At 43.9% G+C, this 18,026-nt stretch overlaps 1 protein-coding gene across 1 annotated transcript in view; it reads right to left on the reverse strand.

Annotated features, from left to right (window-relative positions):
* Positions 1 to 18,026, reverse strand: part of LOC311148793 (N(G),N(G)-dimethylarginine dimethylaminohydrolase 1-like) — a gene marked incomplete at its 5' end in the record, with an annotated part of 139,258 nt that overhangs the window by 46,046 nt on the left and 75,186 nt on the right. Inside the window, 2 exons of the mRNA XM_084185757.1 lie at positions 8,464 to 8,537; positions 9,555 to 9,654. Coding sequence (XP_084041883.1) covers positions 8,464 to 8,537; positions 9,555 to 9,654 — 174 coding nt within the window. The remainder of the gene's footprint in view (positions 1 to 8,463; positions 8,538 to 9,554; positions 9,655 to 18,026) is intronic.

Consider the following 18,026-nt stretch of genomic DNA (forward strand, 5'->3'; position numbering starts at 1 on the left):
TCTTCAATGCCCTTGCTGATGGAAGGAGGTTTTCACTCATAATCTCACGATACATGGCCCCATTCATTCTTTCCTTTACACGGATCAGTCGTCCTGGTCAGTCGTCCTGGTCCTGGCCCCAAAGTATGATGTTTCCACCCCCATGCTTCACAGTAGGTATGGTGTTCTTTGGATGCAACTCAGCATTCTTTGTCCTCCAAACACGACGAGTTGAGTTTTTACCAAAAAGTTCTATTTTGGTTTCATCTGACCATATGACATTCTTCCAATCCTCTTCTGGATCATCCAAATGCACTCTAGCAAACTTCAGACGGGCCTGGACATGTACTGGCTTAAGCAGGGGGACACGTCTTGCACTGCAGGATTTGAGTCCCTGGCGGCGTAGTGTGTTACTGATGGTAGGCTTTGTTACTTTGGTCCCAGCTCTCTGCAGGTCATTCACTAGGTCCCCCCGTGTGGTTCTGGGATTTTTGCTCACCGTTCTTGTGGTCATTTTGACCCCACGGGGTGAGATCTTGCGTGGAGCCCCAGATCGAGGGAGATTATCAGTGGTCTTGTATGTCTTCCATTTCCTAATAATTGCTCCCACAGTTGATTTCTTCAAACCAAGCTGCTTACCTATTGCAGATGCAGTCTTCCCAGCCTGGTGCAGGTCTACAATTTTGTTTCTGGTGTCCTTTGACAGCTCTTTGGTCTTGGCCATAGTGGAGTTTGGAGTGTGACTGTTTGAGGTTGTGGACAGGTGTCTTTTATACTGATAACAAGTTCAAACAGGTGCCATTAATACAGGTAACGAGTGGAGGACAGAGGAGCCTCTTAAAGAAGAAGTTACAGGTCTGTGAGATCCAGAAATCTTGCTTGTTTGTAGGTGACCAAATACTTATTTTCCACCATAATTTGCAAATAAATTCATTAAAAATCCTACAATGTGATTTTCTGGATTTTTTTTTCTCAATTTGTCTGTCATAGTTGACGTGTACCTATGATGAAAATTACAGGCCTCTCTCATCTTTTTAAGTGGGAGAACTTGCACAATTGGTGGCTGACTAAATACTTTTTTCCCCCACTGTATTTCACTTCAAGATACATCTCACATGTGTTACCTTTCTTTTGCTACCAATATTATGTTTATAGATGTCGTTTTGGAGATATACTCTATTCAATTTGGGCATGCATTTTTGAGGCAGGCACTTTAGCCAGGTGCCTAGTGATGAAGAGGTTAAATTACAGGTTGTAATGAAACAAAATAGGAAAAACGCCAAGGGGGATGAATACTTTTGCAAGGCACTGTAGTTGACTAAAATGGCCCATTGTTTTAGTAATTTTGACAATAACTAGGCTAAATCATTACTCAAATGACGAATGTGACTAAGACTTAATGATATTTCAATCAAAATGACTAAGAATAGTCTAAATCTAAAAAAGTGTGCCAAAATTAAGACAGGTTTAGACCAATCCAATGTATTTTTTTTTACTTTAGTAGTACATGTAAGAATAATCAACTTAGCTATCTAGCTGATTTTCTTTTCACTGGTAGCTAGTAATAGCTAGTGATTGTGACGCACAAGCTAGCCCTATTTGAAACATCGCCATCTCCTGGCTGCATTTACCCACCAGATTCAGAAACCCAACTCCCCCCTAAAAAAAACTAAAAGTGAGCATCATTCTTGATTGGTTTTTATTTTAGTTAGTTTCGGAGTCAAAGATAAAAGTTTCAGTATAGTTTTAGATTTTCAAGCAGGTTTGTTAATTAATTATTCGTTTTTGTATTAGTTTCAGTTTTAGTTTACTATAACAACTCTGGTCTACCTATATACAAATTACCGTCACAAAGAAATACTGAATTTTAGGGTATGGGAGCAGACATTGGGGGTATCAGGCATGAATCAATTGCCTTAGGTGTCTGGTCATTTGGATACATATCAATTGATGAGATAGCTTTCCACAAAGGACATCTGGTTGTTCATAAATATGTGGGGCTCTCATAAATTATATGCAAAATATGATATGGACAGTTTTTGTACAAGAGTCTAGATTTGGCCTATAGGAAAGAGGTGAAATCTAGTTATTCGTTTAAACCGTGTGGTGATACGGAATTTAATTTGTATATCCTCTGCGTGGTGGATAACCTTTTTCGACCCAGAGACAAAGCAATAATTAATAGAGTGATTTTGTACTATAAAGTGTTTCCCAACTTTTGAGGTGATATTTTCACGTCTGATAGCCGATTTATGTTCTCCAAGGTGTACTTTCAAGGCGCGGAATGTTTTCCCAATATTCAGTGAGTGTACAACACATTAGGAACGCCTGCTTTTTCCATGACATAGACTGACCAGGTGATTCCAGGTGAAAGCTATGATCCCTTATTGATGTCACTCAATCAGTTTAGATGAAGGGGAGGAGACAGGTTAAAGAAGGACTTTTAAGCCATGAGACAATTGAGATTGGATTGTGTACGTGTGCCATTCAAAGGGCAAGACAAAATATTCAAGTGCCTTTGAATGGGGTATGGTAGTAGGTGCAAGGCACACCGGTTTGAGTGTGTCAAAAACTGCAACGCCGATGGGTTTTTCACGCTGAACAGTTTCCCGTGTGTATCAAGAATGGGAAAGGGAACGGGAATGGGGATATTTAGTCAGTTGCACAACTGAATGCATTAAACCAAAATGTGTCTTCCGCATTTAGCCCAACACCTCTGAATGGTCCACCACCCAAAGGACATCCAGCCAACTTGACACAACTGTAGGAAGCATTGGAGTCAACATGGGCCAGCATCTCTGTGGAACGCTTTCCACAACTTGTAGAGTTCATGCTCTGATGAATTGAGGCTGTTCTGAGGGTGAAAAGGGAGTGTAACTCAATATTAGGAAGGTGTTCCTTATGTTTTGTACACAGTGTACATCTTATTGCAAGAACACTGTAACATATAAATAACTCCTTTAGTAGTGCAAGTTACAGTGGGGAAAAAAAGTATTTAGTCAGCCACCAATTGTGCAAGTTCTCCCACTTAAAAAGATGAGAGAGGCATGTAATTTTCATCATAGGTACACGTCAACTATGACAGACAAATTGAGGGAAAAAAATCCAGAAAATCACATTGTAGGATTTTTAATGAATTTATTTGCAAATTATGGTGGAAAATAAGTATTTGGTCACCTACAAACAAGCAAGATTTCTGGATCTCACAGACCTGTAACTTCTTCTTTAAGAGGCTCCTCTGTCCTCCACTCGTTACCTGTATTAATGGCACCTGTTTGAACTTGTTATCAGTATAAAAGACACCTGTCCACAACCTCAAACAGTCACACTCCAAACTCCACTATGGCCAAGACCAAAGAGCTGTCAAAGGACACCAGAAACAAAATTGTAGACCTGCACCAGGCTGGGAAGACTGCATCTGCAATAGGTAAGCAGCTTGGTTTGAAGAAATCAACTGTGGGAGCAATTATTAGGAAATGGAAGACATACAAGACCACAGATAATCTCCCTCGATCTGGGGCTCCACGCAAGATCTCACCCCGTGGGGTCAAAATGATCACAAGAACGGTGAGCAAAAATCCCAGAACCACACGGGGGGACCTAGTGAATGACCTGCAGAGAGCTGGGACCAAAGTAACAAAGCCTACCATCAGTAACACACTACGCCACCAGGGACTCAAATCCTGCAGTGCCAGACATGTCCCCCTGCTTAAGCCAGTACATGTCCAGGCCCATCTGAAGTTTGCTAGAGTGCATTTGGATGATCCAGAAGAGGATTGGGAGAATGTCAGATGAAACCAAAATAGAACTTTTTTGGTAAAAACTCAACTCGTCGTGTTTGGAGGACAAAGAATGCTGAGTTGCATCCAAAGAACACCATACCTACTGTGAAGCATGGGGGTGGAAACGTCATGCTTTGGGGCTGTTTTTCTGCAAAGGGACCAGGACGACTGATCCGTGTAAAGTAAAAATAATAAATAATAAATAATAATAAATAATAAAGGAAAGAATGAATGCGGCCATGTATCGTGAGATTTTGAGTGAAAACCTCCTTCCATCAGCAAGGGCATTGAAGATGAAACGTGGCTGGGTCTTTCAGCATGACAATGATCCCAAACACACCGCCTGGGCAACGAAGGAGTGGCTTCGTAAGAAGCATTTCAAGGTCCTGGAGTGGCCTAGCCAGTCTCCAGATCTCAACCCCATAGAAAATCTTTGGAGGGAGTTGAATGTCCGTGTTGCCCAGCGACAGCCCCAAAACATCACTGCTCTAGAGGAGATCTGCATGGAGGAATGGGCCAAAATACCAGCAACAGTGTGTGAAAACCTTGTGAAGACTTACAGAAAACGTTTGACCTGTGTCATTGCCAACAAAGGGTATATAACAAAGTATTGAGAAACTTTTGTTATTGACCAAATACTTATTTTCCACCATAATTTGCAAATAAATTCATAAAAAATCCTACAATGTCAGTTTTTTTTCCTCATTTTGTCTGTCATAGTTGACGTGTACCTATGATGAAAATTACAGGCCTCTCTCATCTTTTTAAGTGGGAGAACAATCACAATTGGTGGCTGACTAAATACTTTTTTCCCCCACTGTATACATGCCTTTATCTCATAGGTCCTAGAAGTCTGAGGGCATACAAAGCTAGTACATTTTGTTATGGTGCTACATGAGGTACATGATTGACATGGGAAACGTCCTTTTAAGGATGCCTCTTTTTTTCAGCTTCTGATTTGACGAACATGATTGATAGATTTATTGATTGTTTATAGGTAAATAAAGGTGGATTCTGAATGTGCAAAATCACTTTCCCTTCCATTTTTGAAGGTTGGCAATGATGGTTTTGGTATCCCATGGGCTGATGGTATCTTTAAACAGGTTTACCACATTGGCAGCTGGTGTTATACTGACAGGGGGTGCATGGTATGCTCCAGGCATGGGGTTTGAAAACATATACCAAGGATGGGCAACATCAGGATATTGTGCTGGAGCTAGTGTAGCTTGACCTGGGGCTAGCGGTTGAGGTGGAGCTAGCACAGCTTGACCTGGGGCTAGCGGTTGAGGTGGATCTAGTACAGCTTGACCAGTGGCTAACAGTTGAGGAGCTAGCTTAGTTTGACCTGGGGCTAGCGGTTGAGGTGGAGCTAGTACAGCTTGACCAGTGGCTAACAGTTGAGGAGCTAGCTTAGTTTGACCTGGGGCTAGCGGTTGAGGTGGAGCTAGTACAGCTTAACCAGTGGCTAACAGTTGAGGAGCTAGCTTAGTTTGACCTGGGGCTAGCGGTTGAGGTGGAGCTAGTACAGCTTGACCAGTGGCTAACAGTTGAGGAGCTAGCTTAATTTGACCTGGGGCTAGCGGTTGAGGTGGAGCTAGCACGGCTTGACCAGGGGCTAGCTAAGGTTAAGAAAGGGCTAGCGTAGCATGGCCAGATGCTAGCATAGGTTGAAGAGCTAATGTAACATGACCAGGGGCTAGCAGAGGTAGAGGGGGATCTAGCTCATAGGGGTTTTCTCGTTTGGGCAAAATACCATCCTCTCTCCTCCATCCTCTCTCCTCCGTGACCAATAAGTGGTTGAGTGGTAGTGGAGTGCATCAATTCGTTAGTAGGCAAAAGGAAGAGTGTCCTCCCCTCCTCGATAGCCACCTTTCATCGAAGATACTCATGTGCATCCTAGCGCAGAAGAGTTTTTATATCTGCCACACCTCCTTTGAATCAGCTTTTGTTTCGTCAGAGGAGAAAAACGTGCATACATATAAAAACGTTTACCTTTTTTTAAAAGGAGGCGAGAGAGGACGCAGGAGGTGACCATTTGAAAGAGAAGTTCAAATAGAGCTACACAATCCACAGGAGTATCAGAGGAAGCATTATTTATTTTGCCAAGTTTAGTTCAGCCATGGTTCCATAGTCAAAAACGCATTGAAGAAAGGAAACTTGACCAAACAAATGGCGAAATCAGGAAGTACAAAGGGAGATTCAACGTGTGCGTTTTTATAGGGGGATGAGGCTGCGCCCATATTCAGCACCGCTGAATGGGCAGCGCTTCTCCTGCATCTCCACTCATTGAGACAGGTATAGCGGAGATCTGTTGTGCTGAAATGGACAGCACCTCTGTCCAGTTGGTAATGGATATTTCCCATTTGAGGGAATTTGGACATTATAGGCACAGTTCAATATAGTCCTCATTCCTTCTCTATGAAGCGGCAGCTTAGCCCAAACAGTGACTCAGAAGAGATAGCAGCAGGCAAATATCCTCCCCTGAGCTTTTCATGAGAAACATGATAACAACCTGTCATATCCAATGGATAATCCTAGAGTTGTGTTCAGCAGAGAGAAGTTTAGAGTAGAAATTCTTTACAACGTTAACTGCCCTAATTGTACTATATGTTCATTCATTTACAGGGAGATTTTCCATTTTTGGCATACACTACATGGGCAAAGGTATGTGGACATCCCTTCAAATTAGTGCATTCGGCTATTTCTGCCACACCCGTTGCTGACAGGTGTATGCAATCTCCATAGACAAACTTTGGCAGTAGAATGGCCTTACTGAAGAGCTCAGTGACTTTCAACATGGCACCATCACAGGATGCCACCTTTCCAACAAGTCAGTTCGTCAAATTTCTGCCCTGCTAGAGCTGCCCCGGTCAACTGTAAGTGCTGTTATTGTGAAGTGGAAACGTCTAGGAGCAACAACGGCTCAGCCGCAAAATGGTAGGTAACACAAGCTCACAGAACAGGACCACTGAGTACTGAAGCGCGTAGCGCGTAGAAAATCGTCTGTCCTCGGTTGCAACACTCACTACCAAACTGCCTCTGGAAGCAACGTCAGCACAATAACTGTTCGTCGGGAGCTTCATGAAATGGGTTTCCATGGCTGAACAGCTGCACACAGGCCTAAGATCACCATACGCAATGCCAAGCGTCGGCTGGAGTGGTGTAAAGCTCGCCACCATTGGACTCTGGAGCAGTGGAAACGCGTTCTCTGGAGTGATGAATCACGCTTCACCATCTGGCAGTCCGACGGACGAATAGGGGTTTGGTGGATGCCAGGAGAGCGCTACCTGCCCGAATGCATAGTGCCAACCTGTAAAGTTTGGTGGAGGAGCAATAATGGTCTGGGGCTATTTTCATGGTTCGGGCTATGACACTTAGATTTCCCTTCACTGAAACTTAAGGCTACAGCATACAATTACATTGTAGACAATTATTTGCTTCCAACTTTGTAGCAACAATTTGGGGAAAGCCCTTTCCTGTTTTAGCATGACAATGCCCCTGTGCACAAAGCAAGGTCCATACAGAAATGGTTTGTCGAGATCGGTGTGGAAGAACTTGACTGGCCTGCACAGAGCCCTGACCTGAACCCCAACAAACACCTTTGGGATGAATTGGAATGCCGACTGCGATTCAGGCCTAATCGCCCAACATCAGTGCCCAACCTTACTAATGCTCTTGTGGCTGAATGGAAGCAAGTCCCCGCAGCAATGTTCCAACATCTAGTGAAAAGCCTTCCCAGAAGAGTGGAGGCTGTTATAGCAGCAAAGGGGGGACCAACTCCATATTAATGCCCATGATTTTGGAATGAGATGTTCGAAGAGCAGGTGTCCACATCCTTTTGCCATGTAGTGTATGTTTGAAGATACAGAATAAAGTGTTATGATCTTGAATGGAAGACAAGACAATAGCCTGGTATAGATGTCTCCCCTGCACTTTGATCTTCCTCTCGTGTTTCCTGCACTCAACAAGGATCATAAAAGGAGGATAAGAGAATGTCCTTTACATATTTAACACCCCACTCACATCTGTGATTAATCCTGGCCTGAACAGAACAGGCTGTAAAATTATCCTAAATTTAATAAAGGAAGGAGGAAAAACAATGGGAGCTGGAAAGGGGAAAAACCCTTGTATGTTTTCCCAGAGCCGCAGCATCAATACCCGACTTATCAAGGATAATGAATAACAGTGAGAGGCTGAGAGAGATACCATGGTGGAATTTAAATTGGACACAGACAGGAGCAGAAACAGGGCAGCGAGGAAAGGTCAAATTACTGTTGGGGGTTGAACTCTCCAGGAAAAGACCCGATGACCTCATGAGTCAGCAAAAGGCCTTCTTTCTGAATGGTTAAGGTGACTGAGGTTGAATCCCGAAACCACTGTAATCACCCTCTTCTCCTGATCCTCCTGAGTGATGGCCATATGGTGACAACGCCAACTATCGCTGGGGTATTTTTCTTCTGGTTTCTCTCTGATATGTATACAGTTTGACCAATTCATCTCATTAGCTGGCCATACATTCATGAGACACCATGTTTGCCAACTAATCAATTTCCTAATCAATAGCGGATTTAAATGCCCTGTGGCCCTTGAGGCTCCTGAATGAGACCATGATTACTCAGGGGGGCACTAATGGTGGCTTGATGACACAGGAAGTCAGTCTGACTATTCCCAGGGTACACTGCTCTAGTCTATTCTCACTCACCTTGAACGCATCCGCCAGGATCTCTGCTCCTCTCTGATTGGTGCGTTTGGAAAGCCCCACAAAGAACTCTCTACCTGAGGAGAAACAGATGACAACCTGTGGTCAAGAGAGAGAGAGAGAGAGAGAGAGAGAGAGAGAGAGAGAGAGAGAGAGAGAGAGAGAGAGAGAGAGAGAGAGAGAGAGAGAGAGAGAGAGAGAGAGAGAGAGAGAGAGAGAGAGAGAGAGAGAGAGAGAGAGAGAGAGAGAGAGAGAGAGAGAGAGAGAGAGAGAGAGAGAGAGAGAGAGAGAGAGAGAGAGAGAGAGAGAGAGAGAGAGAGAGAGAGAGAGAGCTGAACGTTTGGGTCAACGCTCAAGAGCATTGCAGAGAGAATGGGCGTAGCTGCTGAGCTTTTATAAATGAGCCGTTAGCGACGACATTGCCAAGAGGAAATGTTTCTAGCCCTGCCTGCCATGTGAAACCCATTTCAGCTGGATGGGAGGAACGCACCAAGGAGAGCCAACGTCTAGAAACTCAATTAAGTGTTCTAGTGCTTTTTCCAAGCCCTGTACGCTGTAGAGTATGACCCACATAACATTTACAGGCAAGGCCGCACTACTGTTACAGAATATACAGAGTAGACCATACTAAAGACCTCGTCTCATTAGCTCTCTACCTACAGTATGTTCTCAGCTAGTTTATTGTGAGATGCCTGTTGTGGAACATGGCACCTATTGTGATGAAATAGGGTGTGTGTGTGATGGGGGTATAAAATTGCCATCTGAGCTAATCATTTTCATTCATGCAATGGGTCAGACTGCTGTAAGGAAAAATGCTCTTGTGAGGTCACATAGAAAGATATGACAGTCAGTTGTAATTTGCATGCCATTTTAGTTGAGGTCACCTCAACTACTTGACTATTCAGAGTTACAGTTATTCGGAACAATGTTTGTTCACAACCTGTGGTGACGGGTCATATCGTTTGCATGATAAAGTGGTCATACATGTTTAGTTTTGCTGAACACCTGTATACTGTATCCGTTTCCATAGAGATAACTAAGACATGGTGATGCCCATGGTGTTAACGGTGTGTGATTGGTGGAATGTTGTGTACCTGTAAAGAGGACGTCTCCTCCGTCCAGAGTGGCGTTCTCGTCTGACATCTCAATGATGTTTAGGTCCAGCTCCTTCAGAGCTCGACGCATAGCCTCCGTCTAGAAAACACACATAGACAGACAGGGTTAAGGCACATACACAAGTACACATCTAGGCACGTGCAGTCACGGACAGATGCACACACAAAGCATTCATTGGAAAGACGTTTATTGTAATGAGATTTAGTACACACACGTGACACACCAATAGGAGAGCTCTCAATGATATCATACGGAAATGAAGACCTGGGACAGCCTAATAAACAGCGTTCAGAGAAAGGTATTATGATCAAGTCATCATATTGCTACATAACACGAGCGAAAAGGCACATGATCCAACATCAGCCAGGTTCCTGAGTAGAGTACGAATCACGTAAACCAAACCAGTCTGTCCAAGAGATCATCCTGACATCATCTCTGCGAGCCACAAGGTGATGTCATAACAGAGGAAGTATGTAAAACTTTTTACAAGGCCACGGCTCTGGAAACGGGGTAGGAAGAGACCGACACTAACCTAAAAAGGGTTGGAGGATTAAAAAACGATCCATCCAAGTCAAAGTGTTCCTGGCCCATTCTCTGGGTCAGCTGTCCCTGTGTGTGTGTCTCCATAGAAGAGGACCAGCTGTTTGGTGGTGGACTGGACTGGGTCAGTATAGACTGGCCTGAGGTCTCCGACCGCCTATTCTGGTTTTTACTGTCCCGGTTTTGGGGGTCCCCAGGGAGCTCTGACTGCCACGGGGCCTGGGGCCAATGTGATGTTAGTGTAGCATCAGTGTTTCCACAGGCCCCTATCTCACCATGACCTCAGCCTAGCTGTTCGCTAATCGAAGGCTTCTGCTTCTCCTCACACCAGACACCAGGGCCAAGCCATGAGGTCATCCAGGTAGAGACAGCACAACATAGATAACACAAATACTTAGTTTCTCACTCTCCCACACACACACACACATACAGTGAGGGAAAAAAGTACTTGATATCCTGCTGATTTTGTACGTTTGCCCAATGACAAAGACATGATCAGTTTATAATTTTAATGTTAGGTTTATTTGAACAGTGAGAGACAGAATAACAACAACAAAATCCAGAAAAACGCATGTCAAAAATGTTATAAATTGATTTGCATTTTAATGAGGGAAATAAGTATTTGACCCCTCTGCAAAACATGACTTAGTACTTGGTGGCAAAACCCTTGTTTGCAATCACATAGGTCAGATGTTTCTTGTAGTTGGCCACCAGGTTTGCACACATCTCAGGAGGGATTTTGTCCCACTCCTCTTTGCAGATCTTCTCCAAGTCATTAAGGTTTCAAGGCTGACGTTTGGCAACTCGAACCTTCAGCTCCCTCCACAGATTTTCTATGGGATTAAGGTCTGGAGACTGGCTAGGCCACTCCAGAATCTGATTGATTGATTGCTTCTTTGGACAGGTGTCTTTTATACAGGTAACAAACTGAGATTAGGAGCACTCCCTTTAAGAGTGTGCTCCTAATCTCAGCTCGTTACATGTGTAAAAGACATTTACATTTTACATTTACGTCATTTAGCAGACGCTCTTATCCAGAGTGACTTACAAATAGGTGCCTTCACCCTATAGCCAGTGGGATAACCACTTTACAATATATATTTTTTTTTTTTTTTTTTTTTAGGGGGGGGGTAGAAGGATTACTTTATCCTATCCCAGGTATTCCTTAAAGAGGTGGGGTTTCAAATGTCTCCGGAAGGTGGTGAAAGACACCTGGGAGACAGAAATCTTTCTGATTGAGAGGGGGTCAAATACTTATTTTCCTCATTAAAATGCAAATCAATTTATATGTGTTTTTCTGGATTTTTTTGTTGTTATTCTGTCTCTCACTGTTCAAATAAACCTACCATTACAATTATAGACTGATCATTTCTTTGTCAGTGGGCAAACTTACAAAATCAGCAGGGTATCAAACACAAGTTATGAATTACACACTTCCACACACACATCCAAGACCTCTCTTGGATCCTCAATGAAACATAATGGAATATGAGAAACTGGCCCAATTATCATTTAAGTTCAATGAGGTTGTTTTGTTTTGGAAGGCTGCGTGGGTTTGTCTTGGAGAGGGACTCTGACGTGATTTGGATGACCTTGTGGCCCTGTTTCTCAGACACAACAGCATCTGTGTAAACTTTCATCACACAGACTAGGCTGTACCGGCCGGTTCCTCATCTGCTGCGGCTCAAACTCATTCAACACAAACTCAACCATCTCACAGAGCACTCAAAGTATCTCCTCCACCACCTCCTCCTCTTTTTCCCCTTTCTTCTCTCTCTCCCTTCTCTTCTTTCTTCAGCTCCCAAGAACATTGTCTCCTTTTCACCTATTGGAACACTGTACTCTAGTTCATTAGTGTTCATAAGTAGAGACTATGAATTCACTACTGAATGTCTATCTATTGAACAGCATGGAAAATAGCCATTGAAATTGGACCAAATAGCTATTGAAATTAGAACAGACATGTTTTTGTTCAGAAGGTTATCAGTAGCAACACATTCAGCATTCCAATTAAGATGCATAGTAATTGCCCTAAGGGGACAAAAGTTGTTTTGAATGACGCACAATAGATTTCAGATCTACTTTCCACTTGTCTTTGGCCTCATGTTGCGTAAGGAACGAAATCAAGAACAGTGCTTTGCAAAAGTATTCATCCCCCTTGGCGTTTTTCCTATTTTGTTGCATTACAACCTGCAATTTAAATGGATTTTTATTTGGATTTCATATAATGGACATACACAAAATAGTCAAAATTGGTGAAGTGAAATGAAAATATTTCTAAAAAATAAATAACGGAAAAGTGGTGCGTGCATATGTATTCACCGCCTTTGCTATGAATCCCCTAAATAAGATCTGGTGCAACCAATTACCTTCAGAAGTCACATAATTAGTTAAATAAAGTCCACCTGTGTGCAATCTAAGTGTCACATGATCTGTCACATGATCTTAGTATATATACACCTGTTCTGAAAGGCCCCAGAGTCTGCAACACGACTAAGCAAGGGGCACCACCAAGCAAGCGGCACCATGAAGACCAAGGAACTCTCCAAACAGGTTAGGGACAAAGTTGTGTAGAAGTACAGATCAGGGTTGAATTAGAATCAAATATCTGAAACTTTGAACATCCAACGGATCACCATGAAATCCGCAGAGCTGGGCTTTACGGAAGAGTGGCCAGAAAAAAGCCATTGCTTAAAGAAAAAAATAAGCAAACATGTTTGGTGTTCACCAAAAGGCACATGTGAGACTCCCCAAACATATGGAAGAAGGTACTCTGGTCAGATAAGACTGGAATTGAGCTTTTTGGCCATCAAGGAAAACACTATGTCTGGCGTAAACCCAACACCTCTCATCACCCTGAGAACACCATCCCCACAGTGAAGCATGGTGGTGGCAGCATCATGCTGTGGGGATGTTTTTCATCGGCAGGGACTGGGAAACTGGTCAGAATTGAAGGAATGATGGATGGCGCTAAATACAGGGAAAGTCTTGAGGGAAACCTGTTTCAGTCTTCCAGAGATTTGAAACTGGGACGGAGGTTCACCTTCCAGCAGGACAATGACCCCAAGCATACTGCTAAAGCAACGCTGGAGTGGTTTATAGGGAAATATTTAAATGTCTTGGAATGGCCTAGTCAAAACCAAGACCTCAATCCAATTGAGAATCTGTGGTATAACTTAAAGATTGCTGTACACCAGCGGAACCCATCCAACTTGAAGGAACTGGAGCAGTTTTGCCTTGAAGAATGGGCAAAAATCCCAGTGGCTAGATGTGCCAAGCTTATAGAGACATACCCCAAGAGACATGCAGCTGTAATTGCTGCAAATGGTGGCTCTACAAAGTATTGACTTTGGGATGGTGAATAGTTATGCACGCTCAAGTTTTCTGTGTAAATCAAATGATACAAACCCCAAAAAAATCTATTTTAATTCCAGGTTGTAAGGCAACAAAATAGGAAAAATGCCAAGGAGGTTGAATACTTTCACAAGCCACTGTAAGTCAAGATTTCCCTTTATTCAGTTGAATCTTAATTTTTTTCTCTACTTCTCACTACTCTTCCCTTCTCCCAGAGAAATTGTTGCGGTTTAAGGATGGAAAAGGGGTTAAGATTCAACTTCAAAATGAGTGCCCACCCCTTAGTCACCCTGCAAAGACGGTTACCCACCCTGGGCTACTCCACCATTCCCCCAAAGCTGCCCAGCCTCCACCACTGCAGTTGCCACTCTCCTTCCCCTCTGCCTTCCCATGTGGCACACTGTGACAGGACTGGAGCCTCTGCCTCTGCCATCACAGCTGCAGCCTCCAGGAATCTTCAACAACCCACCAACTAATGGGCGGGAGTACAAACGCACGCACAACGCAGGTACGCACAAACACACAGACTAACCCTAACCCCCTTGACTTCACCCCTCAGGCATTTCCTCTGACGTGACCTCACAGGAGGTGATCTGTCCCAGGGACGCCAACTGGGGCTCTTGGGCCCGGGAGTCAAACGCACCGACCCCTGAACGCAGACAGGCGCTTATGGGGGGAGTGTGTGTGTGTTCGTGTGTGTGTGTGAAATGGAGTGGGGAACAGTTCTGGGGCCCGTCCGTCTCGTTCTTTCCACCTGGACCCCCAAAACGGTTCCGGATCAGATGTTTACATTGCATGGATGAGTAACTTAGCCCAGACTGGAAAATACAATTGGAGGTGTGCAGTGCATGACAGATACAGACTAGAGGTGTGTGGGTGGTGGACTGTTGGAGGGGTTCCCTAAAGTCAAACAAAGCTCAGAGGGTGTACAGATACATGCGGTGGAGGGGAAAATATAGGCTGGTACAGGGTTTCCCAAACTCGGTCCTGGGGCCCCCCCTGGGTGCACGTTTTGGAATTTGCCCTACCACTACACAGCTAATTTCAGATAACCAACTCATTATCAAGCTTTGATGATTTTAATCATGTGTGACATTGGGATCAACTTTTCAAAATGGTTTGAAACAAAAATCAAAAGGACGTTCATGCAGTTCCACATGTGTACTTAAAGGAATAAAAGTGAATATATGCAAATTGCCCCAGTGCTACGCCACTGCTTATAAGTTAAGTATAACTGTAAGAAATCTAAGATGTCAAATAAATGATATCCAGCTCAGGGCTCCAGCTATGCATTTGGTTTGCTAACTTGCTAGCTAAGTGGCTAGATGTCAAGATCAAGCTTCTTGGTTACTGCAAAGACATTCAATCCCCTCTTGGATCAAGATCCCTGTTACCTAAAGTTTTTTAGTGCGTCAATTATTATAATAATAATCATATTCTTTTGAGAAACAGCGCCCCTTGTGTGCACTTCCAATAATACTGCATATCCCAGTATGGTACAGAAACGGTATGAAAATCTGGATACCGCCCAAGCCTACATCTAGATAGCTTAGTTGCACAGACTGAGTGAGTGGCCACCATGGCTGTTATGTAAAGAGGGTGCCAGCTCCTCTCTCCAACCGCTACCCACTCCGCTGCTACACCGCCCGCCCTGCCCAGGGCCACACACTGAGAGCTAGGCCCTCCTTTGAATGAGAAAGGCCTTTTAAAATTCATGCGGGAGTTTTGGCTGTTCTGTTCTGGGCCCCACCTGCCCACATTCCTCCTGTTGCTGGGCAGAGCAGACAGGGAGATGGAGCAGAGAGGACAGGAGAGCCTTTTCTCTGGGCTTGTATAGACCCCCCCCCCCCCTCTTGTCCTGCTTGCCTGGAACGCTCTCAGCAGTGATATCACATCTAATTGCTAGAAAGGACCTTCAGCCAGATAGAATTTGGAATTCCAAATAGGAATGAAGAACACAATGACATTCCAGAGCCTTGGCTGGTGTTCCAGAGCCCTTCTTCTCCCTGTCACCCCACTCTACCTCGGTAAGTGTCCCACACTCCATGGGACCAACATAACACTCCACACAGTCTCAGGAAATCAAAGTTCACTCCAGCAGGTAAGTTTACTCAACTGTGTTGGTGGTGACAGGTGGGTCAATGACAGAATTCCCAAAGTCATTGCCTGCCTTGAGGAGGGTCTCCGAGAGGGGAGAAGGGAAGGGTACAATGGCTAGTTATTATGACATTCTTGGTCTGTCTTCAACTGAACTATGTATTGTACGTACAATATGCATGAGGTCACTGATATTGTTCTCTGTGATATTGTTCTCACCTAGTGTTAACAGCTTAGTATTTCAGCATAGTATTTCAGATCCCAGATCTGTTTATGCTGTCTTTCCAACTCCTATGGTCACTGTCAAGCAAGACAGCACAAACACATCTGGAACCAGGCTACTAATAGTTGGAACATGAATAGAGAAATAAATAGCTTCATTTTTATTCCATGGCCATTGGGCAATTGAGTTGGAAAAGTCAAGTTCATGCGTCATCAATGGTCGTTGGAGCTTTGGCTGAACATCCCATAGCATAGATGAGGATGAACATATAAGACTAATGCAGAGAAGGAAAAGTTCAAAGAATGGAATGGGAATGCCGATCGGAGTGGGAAAAGGCTAATGATAAAGTGATCTATTAAAGCTATGTATCCCAGAGAAGGAATTTCAATAATCACACTGAACTGCATTAGGTATGCAAAACATCCAGTGGGATAACGTTATCAGATCTTTGAAGGACTAGAGAGACGACTGGACTGTCTTTGTTCAGTGATGATAGGAGTAACTCAGAGCCTTAAAAGACTCAGAGAGGTTTGCTATGGTCAGTGATTCTCACTCAGTGGTTACCTCGGGATTTGCATACTTTACATTTTAGCAGACGCTCTTATCCAGAGCGACTTACAGTTAGTGAGTGCATACATTTTCATACTGGCCCCCCGTGGGAATCGAACCCACAACCCTGGTGTTGCAAACGCCATGCTCTACCAACTGAGCTACACGGGGCCACAGAGGGTAATACACTCACACGCAGGTTGATGTTTATTGTCATGAATCTTGCCCTGTAGGCAGAACTGAGCGAATTCCGCTAGATGGACCAGCTGCAAAGTCAAAATTGGTTATATTGTAACAATTCATGAAAACTAAAATGTGCTTTTGGTCTTAATTTAAGGTTAGTGTTGTGAAGGGTCATGCCACTCCTACAGTCTTCTAATTGTCTCCAATTACCTTAGGCAACGCCCCATTCCTTCACACCTGATTTGTCCCAAATCATCTCTCCTCTGCCTTTTTCACCCCTTTCAGTTCCTTATTTAAGCAGCGTGCTCCTCCCTACACACTAGAATAGTTTTTTGGTGATGCCACTGGGTAGCCCTAGCCATCCTCCTTCCATTGTTTGTGATATGATGAAGTAAGTGCCCTTTGTTATTACACTGTTTGGAGAGTCCTAAATAATATATAGTATGTTATTTCTCTTCATATATCCATGCCCTCAGTTTGCTAATGATGCTATGGCTCCTTTGTTCTAGCTATGTGTTGGCAGTCTCCTTAGTTTATAGATGTTGTGTTAAGCCTATTTATTCCCCATAGTCACTTGGCACTACCTTGGCATGTCTGCACCTTTTATGTTGATGTGTTCCTAATGTTTCCTTTTTGTATCTCTCTTCCAGACCACCACATCCTAAAGCACATCCTTGTTATTCACTACCTACAGGCCTTACAAGCCCCAACTCCTAACCTCATCCTAATGTCCATCCAAACCCTCTCCCCATGTGCTCTGTTTGTTCCTGTGTTAAACTGTGTGTAATAAATACCCCTAAACCTGGATTCCTGCTCCATCTCCTGATTCACATTCTGACCAATGCACCATGGTGGCAGAAACAGTCCTGAGCCTAGCTTAGTCGGTCCTAGTCCTTTTCTTCAGTTAGGGTTAGCAGTGTGGTTAAGGTTAGGTTTAAAATCAGATTTTGTGGCTGTGCCAGCTAGTGACCAGCTGGAGCTACCTCTAGGGCAAGATTTATAACAATAAATGCCAACCTGCCCCACAGGTTTGTGTCAGAACATGACCTTTTATATGACTCTTATTTTAAATTGATGTAGTTCAGTCCTTGAGCTGTTCTTGTCTATTAAATTTTTGTCATTTAGCAGACACTCTTATCCAGAGCAACTTACAGTTAGTGCATACATTATTTTTCATACCACCTGTGGGAAGCAAACCCACAACCCTGGCGTTGCAAACGCCATGCTCTACCAACTGAGCTACATCCCCGCCAGCCATTCCCTCCCCTGGACGACCCTGGGCCAATTGTGCGCCGCCCCATGGGTCTCCCTTCCACACTGGATTTGAACCAGGATCTCTAGTGGCACAGCTAGCACTGCGATGCAGTGCCTTAGACCACTGCGCCACTCGGGAGGACCTATCGACTATTAATGTCATGTTTTGTTGTGTGGACCCCAGGAAGAGTAGCTGCTGCTTCAGCAACAGCAATAAAATACTATAGGGAGAATGTGTGCAGGCTTGAGG

This window comes from Coregonus lavaretus (genome assembly GCF_964263955.1).
Source record: "Coregonus lavaretus genome assembly, chromosome: 21".
Lineage (NCBI taxonomy): Eukaryota > Metazoa > Chordata > Actinopteri > Salmoniformes > Salmonidae > Coregonus > Coregonus lavaretus.